At 39.8% G+C, this 19,850-nt stretch overlaps 1 protein-coding gene across 1 annotated transcript in view; it reads right to left on the bottom strand.

Annotated features, from left to right (window-relative positions):
* The window catches only part of SLC11A1 (solute carrier family 11 member 1), a 71,437-nt gene extending 68,461 nt beyond the window's left edge, over window positions 1-2,976 (bottom strand). Inside the window, exon 1 of the mRNA XM_070729594.1 lies at window positions 2,874-2,976. Within this exon, the coding sequence (XP_070585695.1) occupies window positions 2,874-2,892 (19 nt within the window). The 5' untranslated portion in view covers window positions 2,893-2,976. The remainder of the gene's footprint in view (window positions 1-2,873) is intronic.
* Window positions 2,977-19,850: the final 16,874 nt, after the last annotated feature.

Raw genomic sequence — 19,850 nt, forward strand, 5'->3', positions numbered from 1 at the left:
GCATGCATAGGAAGCAAAATCTCGCGAGAGGATGCACACGTGTGCGAGATTTTGGTGATTTTTTTTTGTTCCTGCCCATGCGCAGAAGCAAAAAATTGCCAACATCTCATGCGCGCATTCCCTCACAAGATTTTGCTCCCTGTGTTTGCACAGAAGCAAAATCTTGCTGGGACACATGCGCACGCCAGAAACGCAGAGCTGCGTGCACACCTCCATTTCTGCTACTGGTGCGCAGTGTGGCGCATACCGGGTAGCTACCCAGTACTGAATCTAATGTTTTGGATTTTGAAATCACTGCTGCGGTGAGAAGTTCTGAGCAACACATTAATGGTTTCAATTTGGTTGCTTGGCTTGGACTGTAAAAAATATGACTTCAGTAACCGAGTTGCCGAAGCGTGGAACTCATTATCGGACTCCATAGTGTCATCTCCAAACCCCCAACACTTTACCCTTAGATTATCTACGGTTGACCTATCCAGATTCCTAAGAGGTCAGTAAGGGGCGAGTACAAGTGCACTAGAGTGCCTTCCGTCCCCTGTCCTATTACTCTCCTATATCTCCTATATCTCTTCTTCTATTCTTTCATTGATATATTCTATTCCTATATCTTCTTTTCTATTATTTCTTAGATATATTTTACTATGAGTATCTCCTCTATAACCTTCATCATGTATTTTACTATGTGTATATTGATATATATTCACTAAAGTCTCATTGTATATTGGACAAAATAAATAAATAAATAAATAAATAAATAAATAAATAAACAAACTTCAGAGATTAAAAAGAGAAGTCCTTCTACTGCCACCTGCTGGTTTCAGCATGAAAGCACACATCATGGAAATCTATTGTGTTAACCAAGTGTGAGTTAATATGATGGGTAAATGTACAGTGGTACCTCGAGATACGAGTTTAATTCGTTCCGGACCTGGGCTCTTAAGTCGAGCAGCTCTTATCTCGAACGACTTTTCCCCATAGGAATTAATGTAAATAATTTTAATTGGTTCCAGCCCTCAAAAAACTCACAAAGTTAGTCTAAATTATGCAGAAAGACATGTTTTTAATGAAGAAATGTACATGTACATATAAATGAATAATGAAGTTTCTTTCACTTAACTTGTAAACTTTCTTAAACTTTTAAATTTACATATGTTCAACTTCTCTGCCACCCAATCCTGTAGGACAGAGGTCCCCAACCCTTTTTGCACCAGGGACCGGCTTTAAGCGATCAAGAGAGGAATGGGTGAATGAATGGACGGAGGGTGGGAAGGAAGGAAGGAAAGAGGGAAGGGACAGGAACAGAGGAAGGAAGCAAGGAAACTTATGAAAGGGGAGAGTAAGAGAGGAATGAGTGAAGGGAGGGAGGGAGGGAAGAAGGTGGGAAGGAGAAAGAAAAGAAGAAATAGAGGAAGGGAAGGTAAAAGAGAGAAAGAAAAAGAGCAAGAAAGAAAGAAAGAAAGAAAGAAAGAAAGAAAGAAAGGGGGAAGGGACAGGAACAGAGGAAGGAAGCAAGGAAACTTATGAAAGGGGAGAGTAAGAGAGGAATGAGCGGAGGGAGGGAGGGAGGGAAGAAGGTGGGAAGGAGAAAGAAAAGAAGAAATAGAGGAAGGGAAGGTAAAAGAGAGAAAGAAAAAGAGCAAGAAAGAAAGCTGCAAGCACCCCCCCGAGCCCCCCAGGCCGGCTGCAACCTTTTAAAACACGCGCGCCGCTTCGCAGCTGTCTCCTGAAGCCGAACGCGGAAGTTAGCGTTTGGCTTCAGGATACAGCTCCTTGGCGCTTGTATCTCGAATTTGGGCTTGTAAGTAGAACAAAAATATCTCTCCCCTCCCAGCTCTTATCTCGAGTTGCTCTTAAGTAGAGCAGCTCTTATGTCGGGGTTCCACTGTAGTCACCGGCCATAAGATTTGGAGGCGCTGACTTGGATTAACTGAATTGTAACTCTTAAAACAACGTTTCGAGTGGTACAATGTCCCATCTCTCTAGGGTGAAGCATGGTATTTTGATAGAAGGAAAACGGGACAATTTAACTCCTTCAGCCTGTAATTCAGCAAAGGAAGTTTTGAGTGTACGGTCCTTTTTTCTTCTGTTAGGAAACAAAGGAAACACACTGGAATGGAATCCAAAAAAAGGGTAAAAATAATTGGCTTTCAGACATCCTGGTTGCCTCCTCTTCTGTAAGTATCCTTTAAATATCAACATTGGTACTATATCCAAAACAAGCTGTATTAACCAGCAATCGGTTACGGCTGCTGATTAAAGGCATTGAATGTCTTCAAGATTTCAGAATGTAATCACCTCTCAAGAATTTCAGTTCTGTTTCTGCAACTCGTGTGATTACTGTATTGAAAAATGCATAATTATAGCATAGCTTAAAGTTATGGGAGCTTTACAAATCTGTATTATATGTTAGGCAGAAAATCTTTCACAGTCCTATTGTTACATTTCTTTTTTGTTCGTTTTCTTAGCATGCTTTGGTGATTTTTACAGCTATAGGCAGACATTTAAAAGCTATAGAATTACACTAAAAATGGGTTTTTGCAGAGCTGAGTGATCCCAATAAAATAAATCCTACATCCCAGAATTAAGTCCCACTGAATTAAATAAGGCTTATTCACAGCAATCGTACAAAGATTACAACCTGTAACGTTACTTGATATAAATCAAAAAAGTACAATAGATGAAGCATTTTAAAATGTAAGCTGTTTTCTAGAAATCATGCTAATGCTGCACTGGCTTACATATTCCTTCTTCTGAATAAATAAACAAATCAAATACATGTCTATGGAAGAAATAAATATCTTTTTTTTTTAAAGTAAAAGAGGAACGTTTTTTATCATTGAAAAAAAAAAAGAGTACAATTTGGTGAAATCTACCTGCATCCTGTGATCCCATTTAAAATTTTGTCCTGCCAAAAGTTATCTTCGGATCAAAAGCAGTGCAAGATATTCACAAATGAAAAAAAGCTGAAGAGGAGTCATCCCACGCCCTAGAATTCAGTAACAAATGGTGGAGAGGAAGGCGTTTAACTATGAACTCATTTTGGTCACTCCTGAATTTCACAATAACGTAAAAGGAGAAGTGGGTCCAAAAGGAAAGCAACAGTGTGATTTTTTCTTTTACACACAGTGTTTGGCATGGAGAAGCATTGTCTCAGTAGAAAAACTTGAGCATCATGATCAAATTGCAATCTATCTTGTTTTGTTTTACTTTAGGGACAGTTTTGGTCTCTGGTATTTAAAAAGGTACCTTTGTAATTTTATACGTCAGGTGCTAAAATAACACGCCCGTGCCTCAAGCTGCATTTAGAGAAAGATAAAACTTGGTCAAGCTTGGGGATCAACTAGCAAAAAAGATCCCTGCACGCACTTCATTCTATTTGTTCAGAGGAGACCAGGGGTGAAACCCAGCAGGTTTCGACAGGTTCTGGAGAACCGGTAGCAGAAATTTTGAGTATTTTGGAGAATTAGCAAATACCACCTCTGGTTGGCCACAGAGTGGGGTGGGAATGGAGATTTTTCAGTATCCTTCCCCTGCCATGCCCACCAAACCACAGCCACAGAACTGGTGGTAAAAAAAATTTCACCATTGGAAGAGACCTGCTCTGTGTACAATAAATAGAATAAATTAATTCTGGGTTTTAAAAAGTAGAGCCTTTGCTGTCTGACTCGGGGCAGCTCACAGCATATATAAGACATAACAATACAATAGATCCAATTAATACAGCTAAAAAATATTTAAAAATCCTAAAACACTTTAAAAACATTCATTAACATTCACCCAATAAAATTGCACTAAAAACACTCGTTGGTCAGGGAGAAGATCTAATGACCCCAGGCCTGGGGACAAAGATGAGTTTTAAACTCTTTCAGAAGGCAAGGAGAGTGGGGGCAGTGCGAATCTCTGGGGGGGAGCTGATTCCAGAGGGCCGGGCCCCCCATAGAGAAGGCTCTTCCACTAGGTCCATCGGCATTATTTGGCCGATGGGACACTGAGGAGACCAACTCTGTGGGACCTCACTGGACGCTGGGATTCATGCGGCAGAAGGTGGTCTCGGAGATAATCTGGTCCTATGCCATGTAGGGCTTTATAGGTCTACGGAGAGGGGCGGCATACAAATGTAATAAATAATAATAATAATAATAATAATAATAATAATAATAATAATGATAATAATAATAATAACAACCAACACTTTGAATTGTGTCCGGAAACCAATCGACAGCCAATGCAGTTCGTGGAGTGAAGATGAGATATGGGCATGCCTTGGAAGGCCCATAACCGCTCGCGCGACTGCATTTTGCACTATTTGAAGTTTCCGAACACACTTCAAAGGTAGTTTCTATTCTTTACATATGACAGCCAATTTGGGGTTTTATTTTCCACCATTGTTTATTCTCAACAGAACAACGACTGGGAAACAAAACAATGGAATTGCCAAAAGAGCTGCAATAACTCCTTCACCTTTGGTAAGGAGGTGATCTTGGTTAACCTAGGTTTGCCTAAAGATCTGCTAGGCACTTTGTGGTTTGTCTTGGCAGGGGCTTACTGAATAGCTTCAGAGAGTCTTGTGGGGAAGCTCACAGTAAAAGGATAGCGTCCTGTTCCAAGGAACCCGTCCAAGATTTCTGAAGAAACCAACAGATCAGGCCAGTTCAGTCATGCTCAGGGTATCTGCAAGAAAGAAGAAACATTCAAGGCATTTCCTTGGCTTTTCTGTCCTCCGGTGATAAGAGATCAAACCCAGAATTATTTACCACTTTTCCTAGCATATAGATAGTGCTTGACTTACAATCATAGAAACATAGAAGACTGACGGCGGAAAAAGACCTCATGGTCCATCTAGTCTGCCCTTATACTATTTCCTGTATTTTATCTTAGGATGGATATATGTTTATCCCAGGCATGTTTAAATTCAGTCACTATGGATTTACCAACCTCGTCTGCTGGAAGTTTGTTCCAAGCATCTACTACTCTTTCAGTAAAATAATATTTTCTCACGTTACTTCTAATCTTTCCTCCAACTAACCTCAGATTGTGCCCCCTTGTTTTTGTATTCACTTTCCTATTAAAAACACTTCTCTCCTGAACCTTATTTAACCCTTTAACGTATTTAAATGTTTTGATCATGTCCCCCCTTTCCCTTCTGTCTTCCAGACTTTGTAGTCTGTCCTCCAGACTATATCATTCATTTAGTGATCTTTCAAAAGAAAAAAAAAGTGGAAAAAAAGTGACATGACCATTTCCCTCACAACTATTGCAGTTTCCCCATGGGTCTCATCATCAGAATTCAAATGCTTGGCCATGGGTTCATATTTATGACAGTTGCAGTGTCCCAGGGTCATTTGATCACCTTTTACGTACAGTGGTTCTCAACCTTTCTAATGCCACGACCCCTTAATACAGTTCCTCATGTTGTGGTGACCCCCAACCATAAGTCTAGCACCAATTCTCCCAACAGAGCTTTAAGCTGGTTGGCAGGTAGGTCAGAGGGACACACCCACTGTAAACGCCTGATTGGTCGGATTGTAAAAATATGTTCCAAGGCGCCAGAATAGAAGCTTTTGTTCCTAACACCATGGGAAATTTGTATTTTCCCATGGTCTTAGGTGACCCCTGTGAAACGGTCATTCTTTTCTGGTGGGGTGGGGGTATAATTTCCCCCCCTCCACCATACAATACAACATACATAAATAAAAAAACACAGCATCAATGCCTAGGAATCACAATACATACCATTTCCTTCTCATATAGTATAAAACATTTTAAGGAACATCCTAAATTTCATTTTCCATTTAAATAATCTTATCCTCAATTTCCCATTATTTAAACTAACTTAGTATGAAAAACATTAATAAAAGTCAGAAACTAATATTTCAATATCTATCTGTCTATATACTGGAAATTTCCTTATTGGATAACACCATCAAATTCCCTAGCTCTAGCTCAGGCGACCCCTGTGAAATGGCCGTTCGACCCCCAAAGGGATCAGGAGACACCAGGGTGGAGAACCACTATTTTACGACATTCTGACAAGCCAAGTCAATGGGGAGCCACCTTACTAGTGACTTATTTAACAATGACTGCAACCAATGTTCCCTCTAATTTTTTTCCGGTGTGGGCGGAAAAGTATAGTGTCTGAGTGACAGTCCCTTTGGGACTGGTCGGCATAGAAAAATAAATAAATAAATACATAAAAAAATAAGAAAAAAATTCCCTTCTTTTTTTATTAAAAGAAATTAATAATAAAACAAAACCAAAATCTATTACTATTATTATCTTCTCTTTTTCCATCCCTGTCTCCTCTCCCCGTGTGTGTGTGTGTGTGTGTGTGTGTGTGTGTGAACTCTTGAACCATTTCCAATTAGAGGTGAACTATTGGAAATGGTTCAAGAGTTCACACACACACACACACACACACAAACGGCTGGGGTTTTTTTTCTCTGTTATTATTTGGGTGCTTTTTACCATATGTTTTAAATCAAGAGTAATTTCTCTCTCTTTCTCTTTCCCCCTCTTGCTCTCTCTCTTTTTTTCTCTCTCTCTCTCTCTTTCTCTCTCTCTATTGCTTTCTTTCTCACTCTTTCTTTCTATCTCTATTGCTTTCTTTCTCTTCTCTCCCTTGCTAGCTCTCTCTCCCCCCTTTCATCTCTCTCTCTCTTTCTCTCTTGTTTTCTTTCTCTCTCTCTATTGCTTTCTTTCTCTTCTCTCTCTTGCTATCTCTCTCCCCCCCCTTTCTCTCTCTCTCTTAGCAGCGGCATTGGGCAGTAGCCGGCGGCAGGGTGATCAACTGTGAGGTGGAGCTCCGGAACGGAGGCACCGATGGCGAGGGGGATGCGAGAGCGCTTTCTCCGAGCGCTTCGGGAACGCCTCCCCTGCCTCTACTAGCCCCCTTGCTGGAAGTCTGGGATGACAGTGCTCCCACCGAAGGAGCTGCGAGAGGGGCGGGGCGGGCATTCCCGAAGCCCGTGGAGAAAGCCCTCTCTCGTAGCCCCTTGGCTGGCAGTGCTTTCGTCCCCCAGCCGCCACCGCCGTGAGAGAAGTTGCGCCCCAAGGCAGGAGGTGGTGGAGGAGGAGAGGGGGCGGATTGGGCGGGCGGGGGGCAGGACTGAGAAGCCAGGGGCGCATTTGGCCGGAGGCACCGTGGGGAGGCAGGGGTGGCCGCGGCTCCCTTTCCTCCTCCTGCTGCACCTCCCTGCCCCCGCCCCCCCTTGCGGGCTGGCAGGGGGATGGGGAGCGCGCGCCCATGGAAAAGGGTGCGCGCGGGGTATTTTGGGGCGTGCACGCGTGCAGCATACGGGGAACGGTGACTGCAACAATTCACTTAATGCCTGTGGCAAGAAAAGTCGTACAATGGAAAAAAGTTAAGAAATGTCAACACTTAGCAACATAATTTTAATTTAATTTAATTGATTTATATGCCGCCCAATCCCGTGGGACAGGGCGGCTTACAACAATAAATAATACAACACAATATTACAATAAGTCAAATGTTAAATAATAAAAGCAGTAACCCCAGTAACAGTATTAAACTAATAATAAAAAACCGCTAGTCAAACTAAACAATCATATACACATACATACCAAGCAAATTTTGATTCAGCTGTGACTAGATGTTTTACTAGCAGAACATGAGTCTGCAGAGAGGGGCGGCATACAAATCCAATAAGTAAGTAAGTAAGTAAGTAAGTAAGTAAGTAAGTAAGTAAGTAAATAAATAAATAAAATAAAATAAATAAAATAAATAAAATAAATAAAATAAATAAAATAAATAAAATAAATAAAATAAATAAAATAAATAAAATAAATAAAATAAATAAAATAAATAAAATAAATAAAATAAATAAAATAAATAAAATAAATAAAATAAATAAAATAAATAAAATAAATAAAATAAATAAAATAAATAAAATAAATAAAATAAATAAAATAAATAAAATAAATAAAATAAATAAAATAAATAAAATAAATAAAATAAATAAACGAGAGAGCTTCCAGAGAAGCAAGGGATATTAAACAGTTCTAGAGCCTTTGAGGAAGTGGGAGAAGAGAAAGAAAAAGTTTCCCCTTTGTCCCATTTGTTGCATTACTGTTTTTCTCTTGAACATCCTGGTATACTTTCAGTTTCTGCTTTTGGTTCTTGTTATCTTGGACTGGAACTGTAGTGATTAGGCAAGTATTCCCTACAGGCAGAAATGAACTAGAGCAACTTTTCTGCATTAACATAGATTGGACCTGAACATGATGGAAAAACACACCATAACATTCACTGGAGCCAGCAAGGGTCTGTTGTTAGAGGAAGTGTTTACAAGAAATACAAACAGGGCGGCCTCTGAAAAACCTTACTGCTGCCTAAATACGGGATTTATTTCAGCTAATTGCACCTCAAACTCCCTCAACGACTTAACCCAAGTAGACTTCACTGAAGACCAAGTTGAAAAAGCATTATGTGACCTTAAACCTTCTCTATCAGTCGGACCAGATGGTCTATGTGCTTACTTCCTAAAAAAGCTCTCTTCTGCCATAGCTGAACCACTAAGCATAATTTTTGAAAAATCCTTCAGAACCAGCACACTTCCTAAACTATGTTCGAAAGCAATGGTCATCCCCATCTTCAAAAAAGTATACCCCTCTCTTGTCCATAACTACAGACCAATTTCACTATGCTGCGTCCCATGCAAAGTCATGGAATCAATTATAAACAAATCAATTACTCTCCATCTAGAAACTAATAATTTGCTCTCTAACAAACAATTTGGTTTCGGAAAAAAACTATCCTGCAACCTGTAGCTCCTCCACTGCAAAAATATATGGACAACTCATCTAGATCAAGGGAAATCTACAGATGCAATTTATATTGACTTCTGCAAAGCCTTTGATTCAGTGGTCCACAACAAACTACTCCTAAAACTTAAATCCTATGGCATCTCAGGATCCCTCCATAGCTGGATTACAGCATTCCTGTCAAACAGACAACAAGTGGTCAAAATAGGAAGCACCATATCCACCCCCGTCCCAGTTAAAAGAGGTGTTCCCCAAGGTAGTGTATTGGGACCAACGCTCTTCATTCCCTACATCAATGACCTTTGTGATTACATCACAAGCAACTGTGTCCTCTTCGCCGATGATGTAAAACTCTTCAACACCACCGATAACGCAACTACTCTCCAAAAAGACCTTGACGCTGTTTCTGAGTGGTCTAACACATGGCAACTCCAAATCTCAACTAGCAAATGCTCTGTCCTACACATTGGGAAGAAGAATCTGAACTCCAAATACGAACTGAATAATCAAATTATCACAGATAATCCCCACTCGGTTAAAGACCTCGGTATACTAATAACAAAAGATTTAAGTGCCAAAGCCCACTGCAACAATATAGCCAAGAAGGCTTCAAGAGTTGTAAACCTAATCCTACGTAGCTTCTGCTCTGGCAATCTCACACTACTTACCAGAGCTTACAAAACTTTTGCCAGATCCATCCTTGAATACAGCTCATCTGTTTGGAACCCATATCGCATCTCAGACATTAACACCCTTGAAAATGTCCAAAGATACTTCACCAGAAGAGCCCTTCACTCCTCCACTCAAAATAGAATGTCCTACGAGACTAGACTTTCAATCCTGGGCCTAGAAAGCTTAGCATTAAGATGCCTTAAACAAGATCTAACTATTGCCCACAAGATCATATGCTGCAACGTCCTGCCTGTTGGCGACTACTTCAGCTTCAACCACAACAACACAAGAGCACACAACAGATTTAAATTTAATATTAACCGCTGCAAACTTGACTGTAAAAAATATGACTTCAGTAACCGAATTGTCGAAGCATGGAACTCATTACCGGACTCCATAGTGTCATCCCCAAATCCCCAACACTTTACCCTTAGATTATCTATGGTTGACCTATCCAGATTCCTAAAAAGTCAGTAAGGGGCGAGTACAAGTGCACTAGAGTGCCTTCTGTCCCCTGTCCTATTGCTCTCCTATATCTCCTATACCTTTCTTCTATTCCTATATTTCTTCTTCTATTCTTTCATTGATATGTTCTATTACTATATCTTCTTTTCTATTCTTTCTTAGATATATATTTACTATGAGTATCTCCTCTATAACCTTCATCATGTATTCTACTATGTGTATATAGATATGTACCCACTAAAACCCTCATTGTGCATTGGACAAAATAAATAAATAAATAAATAAATAAATAAATAAATAATTGGGCAGCGTGTACCCCATACAGAAGTTTAGAGTTACTCTGCTCTTTGGTGCAGTCAGCCTCCTAACTTGCTCTGATATGGGACAGTAGCTTTCTGATTGATCTCAAAAACCTAAATAAAGCCTTAGTTAGACCACGCCTAGAGTACTGCATCCAGTTTTGGTCACCACACTACAAAAAGGACATTGAAACTCTGGAGAAAGTGCAGAGGAGAGCAACCCGGATGATTAGGGGACTGGAAACTGAAACATATGAAGAGTGGTTGCAGGAACTGGGCATGGCTAGTCTGGCGAAGAAAAGGACCAGGGGAGACATGATAACAATGTTCCAATATTTGAGGGGCTTCCACAAAGAAGAGGGAGTCGGGCTGTTTTCCAAGGCACCGGAAGGCCAGACAAAGAATAATGGATGGAAACTGACCAAGGAGAGATTCAGTCTGGAAATAAGGAGGAACTTTCTGACAGTGAGGGCGATCAACTAGTGGAACAGCTTGCCTGCGGAAGTTGTGGGAACTCCGCCCCTTGAGACTTACAAGAGGAAATTGGACTGCCATCTGCCTGAAATGGTGTAGGGACTCCTGTTTGAGTGTATGTTTGTGGGGTGGGGGTTGGACTAGATCAGTGTTTCCCAACCGTGGCAACTTGAAGATATTTGGACTTCAACTCCCAGAATTCCGCAGCCAGCAAATGCTGGCTGGGGAATTCTGGGAGTTGAAGTCCAAATGTCTTCAAGTTGCTACGGTTGGGAAACGCTGGACTAGATGACCTGTAAGGTCCCTTCCAACCTCTAACTACATGGAATCACCAGAAGCCGATTTAGAGTCAAAGGATGATATACAGTATCAGGTAAGTATTCTTGGTTGATCATGAGCTCTAAGCAGACAATGCAACATTTATACTGCTCAAAAAAATAAAAGGAACACTTAAACAACACAATATAACTCCAAGTAAATCAAACTTCTGTGAAATCAAACTGTCCACTTGGGAAGCAACACTGATTGACAATCAATTTCACATGCTGTTGTGCACATTCAACTTTGTACAGAACAAAGTATTCAATGAGAATATCTCATTCATTCAGATATACAATGTGTTCTTTGAGTGTCCCCTTTATCAAACTCAACCCTGATAAGACAGAGTGGCTGTGGGTCTTGCCTCCCAAGGTCAATTCCATCTGTCCATCCATTACCCGGGGGGGGGGTTATTGACGCCCTCAGAGAGGGTCTGCAACTTGGGCGTCCTCCTCGATCCACAGCTTACATTAGAGAACCATCTTTCAGCTGTGGTGAGGGGGGCGTTGGCCCAGGTTTGCCTGGTGCACCAGTTGCGGCCCTACTTGGACCGGGACTCACTGCTCAGAGTCACTCATGACCTCATCACCTCGAGGCTCAACTACTATAATGCTCTCTACATGGGGCTACCTTTGAAGAGTGTTTGGAAACTTCAGATTGTGCAGAATGCAGCTGCGAGAGCAATCATGGACTTCCCCACGTCTGCCCATGTCACACCAACACTCCGCAGTCTGCATTGGTTGCCGATCAGTTTCCAGTCACAATTCAAAGTGTTGGTTATGACCTATAAAGCCCTTCATGGCATCGGACCAGAATATCTCCAGGACCGCCTTCTGCCGCACGAATCCCAGCGACCGGTTAGGTCCCATAGAGTTGGCCTTCTCGGGTCGCTTTGACGAAACAATGTCATCTGGCAGGACCCAGGGGAAGAGCCTTCTCTGTGGTGGCCCTGACCCTCTGGAATCAACTTCCCCCGGAGATTAGGACTGCCCCCGCCCTCCTTGCCTTTCGTAAACTCCTCAAAACCCACTTCTGTTGTCAGGCATGGGGAAACTGATTCCCTTGGACCATTTCCACTTTATGTATGGTCTGTAGGATTGTTTTTTATATTAAGGGTTTTAAATTTGTTTTAATCATTGGAGTTGTATTGTTTCTTGTTGTGAGCAGCTCCGAGTCTTTGGAGAGGGGTGGCATATAAATCTAATAAACAAACAAACAAACAAACAAACAAATCAATAAATCAATAAATCAATAAATCAATAAATCAATAAATCAATAAATCAATAAATCAATAAATCTTTTTGAGCAGTGTAGTTAGTTTAGTTAGAAAACCTTTCTTCACTATTGTGGTAACTCCATCTGACTCACATGAGTCTGGTTTATTTAGAATTGTTGGAAACCTCAGCTAGAAACTGTACATGTATATTATTTCAGTTCCTTGTTCAGTCAGCAAGATGTTCAGACTGGATTTGGCATTTTTATTCACCTATCTAGTATTAAAGGCAGTGGTGAAATGCTGTCGGTTCACTCCGGTTTGGGTGAACCGATAGCGGTGGTGGGTGGTTCGGAGAACGGGTAAGCAATGGCAGCACAAGGCTCTGCCAACCTGCCCTGACGTCATCACTTCCTGGTTTTTAACCTCTGCACATGCATAAAGCCTTCTGCGCATGTGCAGAGGGTCAAAAATCAGACCTGACATTGGCACCAGTATTGGGTTGCTAATTGCAATAGCCAGGCAGAACAGAAGGTAGGTAGATTTCACCACTGGTTAAAAGTATTCTCGCATTATGTAATATTAAAATATATTTTATTGAAGACTATAACTGCAGTAGTAAAAACAAATGCAAACTAAAAAAAAAGAATGCAAAGAAAGAAATTTTGAGAAAAGAAAAAAGAAGGAAAAGTAAAAAAAAAATAAAGAAAAAAAGATATATACCGTGTGTGTGTGTATGTGTATGTGTGTGTGTGTGTGTGATTTTTAACTTTCATCACAAGTATAAACAGTTTTAGTAACTTTTCACTTCTAAATTTACAACTAAAGATCTTTTCATGCCTTATGTCATCTCTTCTCTGTAAACAAATGACAAAGCATTGTCATTTCAGTCCTGATCTAAGCAAATTCTTTAAGGATTCCAGAAATAACAAATACCTATTCAGAAATAACCTATGCCAGAAATACCTATGCCAGAAATACCAGCCTATTGTTCAGATAAACAAATGTCATACTCCTTCATTTTAGTCTTAATCATTCATCCATTCAAGTGACTTCTTTTCATTTCTGTTTCACCCCTCCTCACAAGATTGATCCAAACTTTCGCAAACCCTTTTTATACATTCTATACAAAAGAATTATCTTGGTCACTCCCTTGTGTATTATTTGTAATTCCGTTTTCATTTTTAAAGCATCAACTGGTTTCTTTTTGTATGTCCAACAAAACATTTTTTCCTATGTTATTCTTCTTCCCAATCATTTTTACATCCACTTTCTGCAACAATTCTGTCTGTGATTTAACAGATAAAACTTGTTTCTTTTCTGCCATCTTTTCCAAAATATCTTTTGGGCACAGTCTATTCATAGAAGCCATTATCGCTGTTGACATATTGGATTTTTAGATTTGATTCAATTTTTCAAAAATATCCTTCAGTATTTCAAATTTTCTTTCTTTATTTGCTTATTTAAATATCAATTTTTTTAACCACCATCTCCCTCATCCGCAATCCCCTGTTTTGGATAATCATAAAAGGGGAAATGAAGAATAATCAAAATTGTAAAATTCGGTTACAACAGTCATGTTAATAAAAACAGTTTCAGACTTCCATGGAATTTGTTTCTTGGTCTGATCTATGTCATGGGGCTGACAAATACACACTTTGAATGAGAATAACTTAATAATATAGTTTTAACTTTCTCTTTGACAGAGATCCACTATCTAATTTTCTTTCTCAGCCTGGTCTGAAAACTCTTATCAGGCTATATGCAAACCTGGAATTGAGATTGCAACAGACAAGTTAACCATGTACAATGAATTCTGATACAGTATAGTAGGGTAATCTTACAATATTTATATATAAAGGTTCTTAAGAGAACAGTAGTCATATGCATCTCAAACCCTCCACAATTTTAAATCTCATTGATTACAACAAGATATTTGATCTACCTAATGGACAAGTTGTAGGAACAGGAATTGTTAGATTCATGCGAGAATGAAGAGCGAGACGTAGGAACAGTTGAGCACCTTTATTTCTCCTAAGCTGAGTGCAATGTGAACACCGGCAGGCTGCAGGAAAGCTGCTTTTAAGGGCTTCCCTGAAGCCTGCTGGCCAATGACAACAGTTCATTTCTCCTGCCTCTAGAATCAACGACGGCTATGCAAATATATACTCCATACGGCAGTACATAACAGAAACGGAGTTATCTTAACATTTAATATTTTTGTAATGGTCATTTTGGTTAACAGAAGTGGGATTGTTAAGATTCAACTATGACAATATCCAGATTCATTCATTCATTCATTCATTCATTCATTCATTCTTTCTTTCTTTCTTTTCATTCTTTCTTTCATTCTTTCTTTCTTTCATTCATTCATTCATTCATAGGCTGCCCTTCTCCTTGTGAACTCAGGGTGGCTATGTCTTATTAATAAGAGAGGGTGTATGTCTTATTAATGCTAATCCAAAGGCAAAGTACTATTGATTTGCATTGTTTCAAAAACAGCTGAAATCAGGGTGTCCAGGGGGAAAGCATTTTGAAATTCCCTGATATTTCCCTGTAACCTGCAATCTAGTTAAGGTGCAGTCGTAGATGACGTCACAACCAAACAGCTAAGCCGTGGAGAAATATCAGCAGCTGAGGAAGCAACTTGTTGCCACAGTTATGCTCATTTTTGCTTGACTCTGCCAAGCAGCGCGATCTGTTTTTTTTTTAAAAAAAACATGATTTTCCCCTGACTTTTAAACATTTTAATACAGTTTGGTTTTTTACCCTCTGATTTATTCTGTCTTTTTCACGAATATCCTGATAATTTTTGGCTTTCCCAAAAATGCCCATGTAACACCAACACTCCGCAGTCTGCATTGGTTGCTGATCAGTTTCCGGGCACAATTCAAAGTGTTGGTCATCACCTATAAAGCCCTTCATGGCACCGGACCAGGGTATCTACGAGACCGCCTTCTGCCGCATGAATCCCAGCAACCGGTTAGGTCCCACAGAGTGGGCCTTCTCCGGGTCCCGTCAACAAAACAATTTTGTTTGGCGGGGCCCAGGGGAAAAGCCTTCTCTGTGGCAGCCCTGGCCCTCTGGAACCAACTTCCCCCGGAGATTAGAATTTCCCCCACCCTCCTTGCCTTTCGTAAGCTCCTTAAAACCTACCTCTGCTGTCAGGCATGGGGGAATTGAGATATTCTTTTCCCCCAAGGCCTTTACAATTTATGCATGTTATGTTTGTTTGTAGGGATGTTTGGTTTTACAATAAGGGTTTTTTAGTTGTTTTAATATTGGATTTATATGATGTTTTTTATTACTGTTGTTAGCCGCCCTGAGTCTACGGAGAGGGGCGGCGTACAAATCAAATCAAATAAATAAATAAATAAATAAATAAATAAATAAGCAAGCAAGCAAGCAAGCAAGCAAGCAAGCAAGCAAGCAAGCAAGCAAGTAAGTAAGTAAATAAACAAACAAACAAACAAACAAACAAACAAATCCCTGATATTTCCCGAACCACCGATTTCCCTGATAATTCCCTGATTTCCCTGTTTTCCAGGTTTGCTGGACCCCCTGTGAAATACAAAAACCGCTCTTGAAAATAAATCATTAACAATGATCAAAGTGCTTTATCATGGATAACATTTATGGATTCATAGAACTGGAAACCGTATGCTTTCTCCTTATTCTAAATCGGCTGCATGGGTAAGGAATGAATCAGCAAATTAAGTTCCTTGAACTTTGTGCCTCAACATTTGACTCCCACAGCCGATTTGGAATTTCCATCAGTCATGAGCTGTTGATAAGGCCCGTACACAGAGAGCTAAATAAGGATACAGGGAAAAGCACTGTGTGCTAAACGGTTGAGGCATAGTTTCCATCACAACCTTGTATCAAAACTATGCATTTCTTAAAACAGAAAGAAGAATGAATGCAATGTTGTCAAACTTTCTACACAATCCAGATTAGGAAACCAAAGCCAAGAATACTGTTACTACCTTTATTGTAAGGTCAGAGTAACAAAATCCCGCGGCTTCCACCTCCCCTGCCTTTACATGCCGGAGAATTAGAGAGAGTCAGTCATGTTTGAGATGGAGTCTCCAACCCCATTCCTGCTTCAGATACAGAGTTCTCTTTGCAGACCATTGCCTATGGGTTTATTCCTGTCTCCCATGATTATTCTCACAAAACAAGTTGCTCTATTATTTTTAATAATGATAATGACGATGATGATAATGATCATCAGCTACATCTACATTTACATCTACATCTATATCTACATGGAGCGAAGTACAGTGGTATCTCTACTTATGAACTTAATCCGTTCCATGACCGGGGTCTTAAGTAGAAAAGTTTGTAAGAAACAATTTTCCCCATAGGAATCAATGTAAAAGCAAATAATGTGTGCGATTGGGAAAACCACAGGGAGGATGGAGATTCCTAGAGAGACCCCACAGAGGCTTCTCCCTGCCTTTTCCGGGCCTGTTTCCTCCTAGGAGATTCCTAGAGAGGCCCCACAGAGGCTTCTCCCTGCCTTTTCCGGGCCTGTTTCCTCCTAGGAGATTCCTAGAGAGACCCCACAGAGGCTTCTCCCTGCCTTTTCCGGGCCTGTTTCCTCCTAGGAGATTCCTAGAGAGGCCCCACAGAGGCTTCTCCCTGCCTTTTCCGGTTACAGTTTTGGAGGCTCGGGTTGGTAAGTGGAAAGTGCTTCTTGAGAAGAGGCAAAAAAATCTTGTACACCTGGTTCTTATCTAGAAAATTTTGTAAGTAAAGGAGTTCTTAGGTAGAGGTGCCACTGTATGCAGTGGATACCCCAAGGCTCTGATTTAGGCCCAGTACTCTTCAACATCTTCACCAGTGATTTGGATGAGGGGATAAATGGGGAACTCATCAAATTGGCAGATGACACCAAACTGGCAGGAATAGCCAACATTCCAGAAGATAGGTGCAAAATACAGAAGGATCTTGGCAGACTTGAACATTGGGTGCTACCTAATAAAATGAAATTCAATGGTGAAAAAAAGTAAGGTTCTACATTCAGGCAAGAAAAACAAAATGCCTAAGTACAATATATGTAGTACACTGCTCAATAGTAGTAATTGTGAGAGGGATCTTGGAGTCCTAGTGGACAACCATTTAAATATGAACCAGCAGTGTGCAGCAGCTGCCCAAAAAGCCAACATAGTTCTAAGCTGCATTAACAGAGGGATAGAATCAAGATCATGTGAACTGTTAATACCACTTTATAAGGCCTTGGTAAGGCCACACTTGGAATACTGCATTCAGTTTTGGTCGCCAGGATGCAAGAAGGATATTGAGATTCTAGAAAAAGTGCAGAGAAGAGCAACAAAGATGATTAGGGGACTGGAAGCTAAAACATATGAAGAACAGTTGCAGGAACTGGGCATGGCTAGTTTATTTATTTATTTATTTATTTATTTATTTATTTATTTATTTATTCATTCATTCATTCATTCATTCATTCATTCATTCATTCATTTGACTTCTATGCTGCCCAATCCTGAAGGACTCAGGGCGGCATAGAAGTTTAATGAAAAGAAAGACCAGGGAGGACATGAAATTTCATGACAGTCAGAACGGTTGGTCAGTGGAACAGCTTGCCTCCAGAAGTTGTGAATGTCCCAACACTGGAAGTTTTAAAGCAGATGTTGCATAACCATCTGTCTGAAGTAGTGTAGGGTTTTCTGCCTAAGCAGGGGGTTGGACTAGATGACTTCCAAGGTCCCTTCCAACTCTGTTGTTATTGTTGTTGTTGTTATGAAAAATACAAACAAAAATGATACTTCTGAGTATACTTAGGAATTAAGCTTCCTTCTGAAAGGTATTTTCTACCCTTTGAGGAAGAAACCCATATTCCTTGAAGAACTAAGATTCCATGGTCATTCTTGAAGAGTACTGTGCTCCTCAGAAAGCTCAGGGTGTTCCTCCAAACAGAATTCTGCATTTTGGTTAAGATTTACAAAAATAAATAAGCTGTTAAGCAATAAGGGACTTTTAATAGTTAATTATTGGCATTCTGGAATTACCACATTCAGATTCTAACAGAATGTTCTTTAGTTTGGTTAGTGTTATAAAAATGGCTTCTGTCAAATGCATAAAGCTTTTCGATACATAACCTTTTCAAGGTTTTTCAGTATACTGTATTACTTAACTTTTCAATACATTACACATGCATATCCTTAAAAAGAAGGATGTGTGTATGTAATGTATAGAAAAGTTATCCTGATAATTCTGGTTCAATAAGGAAATAGACACAGAACCCAATATCAAACTAAGTAATGGAAGATTCAGGCAAAAGAAAACTCCTTCTCATGTAAGATCACAGAATTCACAAGTTAGATGGCTGTAATAGGGCATGTTCTTGGAAAATTAAGCTGTCAACAACTATTAATTATAATTAATGCTGTGCATGAAATGTCCCTGTCTGCTCATAATCTTTCCTTCATTTTCTTGTTATTTATTATGAGAAATAGGATATCTAAGATAAATCTTTGGTCTGATTCAGCAGTGAAAGCCTTAAAAAAGTCAGAAAGTCTCTGTGGTTGAGAGAGAGAAGGAGAGAGAGGGAGGGAGAGAGAGAGAAAAAAGAGAGGGAGAGGGAGAGAGAGAGAGGGAAAGAGAGAGCTAGAGAGAGAGGGAGGGAGGAAGTGAGGGAGAGACAGAGAGAGAGAGAAAGCAAGAGAGAGGGAGGGAGAGAGATGTATCAGAGACTGAATGTTATGCTAAAAATGCATTAAAAAGCATTCATCTGAATTGTGCTTCAGATGTTGTATATGATGGGGACTACTGAAGTTTTTTTAAGCCTAATATTCATGCAAATATGAGTCTTAATTCACATAATTTTGTACAGTGCCCAAAGGGTAGAATAAAGTTCATTACTTAAGAAAATTTCAATTGAAGTTGAGAGTAATTATTTAGGGAACCTATTTTATAGCAGTTTTGGCAATGGAAGAAAAGTCCTTGATTGCAAAATTTTGGTCATTCCTTTGTGTTTGTGTTGTATATCAAAGCCTGGCCTCACAATAATGCAGTCTTATCCTTATCTAATTTTACCAAATCACCTTCAGAGCATCAAACTTAAAACCAAGCACAGATGCAGTACAAAATGTTAGTTCTATTTTGATTATAAATGACTGGTAGGATGGGGAACACACCCATCTCTCTCCTTGCATACAGTCCCCACACAAATACTGTATACCCAAAACACTTAAAACAAGCATGATGGAAGAAAAGGCTTCTTATCACAACAATACAGTACAGTACATTTGTTATCTCAAAATTAGGCTACGATTACACATTTTTGTCATACTTCTGATTAAACAGCTTGCAATAAACATTGATCATGAATAAGCCAATCCCTGTTAAAGGGACCTAAACTAGACAACAGGATAGCAATTAATTCCATTAACTACTGTGATTATCCTGGGAGTTTCTTTTTATCCTTCCTGAATTGATTTCTGCTCGCTTTAAGAAAAACCAGAGTTCCCCAGAAAAATCCCACTGTTTTTTCTCATCCTACTTCCTTCTTCCCCCTCATAATTTGGTTAACTTCCTTCCCACCCACCCAGGAGCATCAATCATAATTTAATCGAACATAATGTAATTGGGAAACAACAATC

The sequence above is a fragment of the Erythrolamprus reginae genome, chromosome 1, assembly GCF_031021105.1.
Source record: "Erythrolamprus reginae isolate rEryReg1 chromosome 1, rEryReg1.hap1, whole genome shotgun sequence".
Lineage (NCBI taxonomy): Eukaryota > Metazoa > Chordata > Lepidosauria > Squamata > Dipsadidae > Erythrolamprus > Erythrolamprus reginae.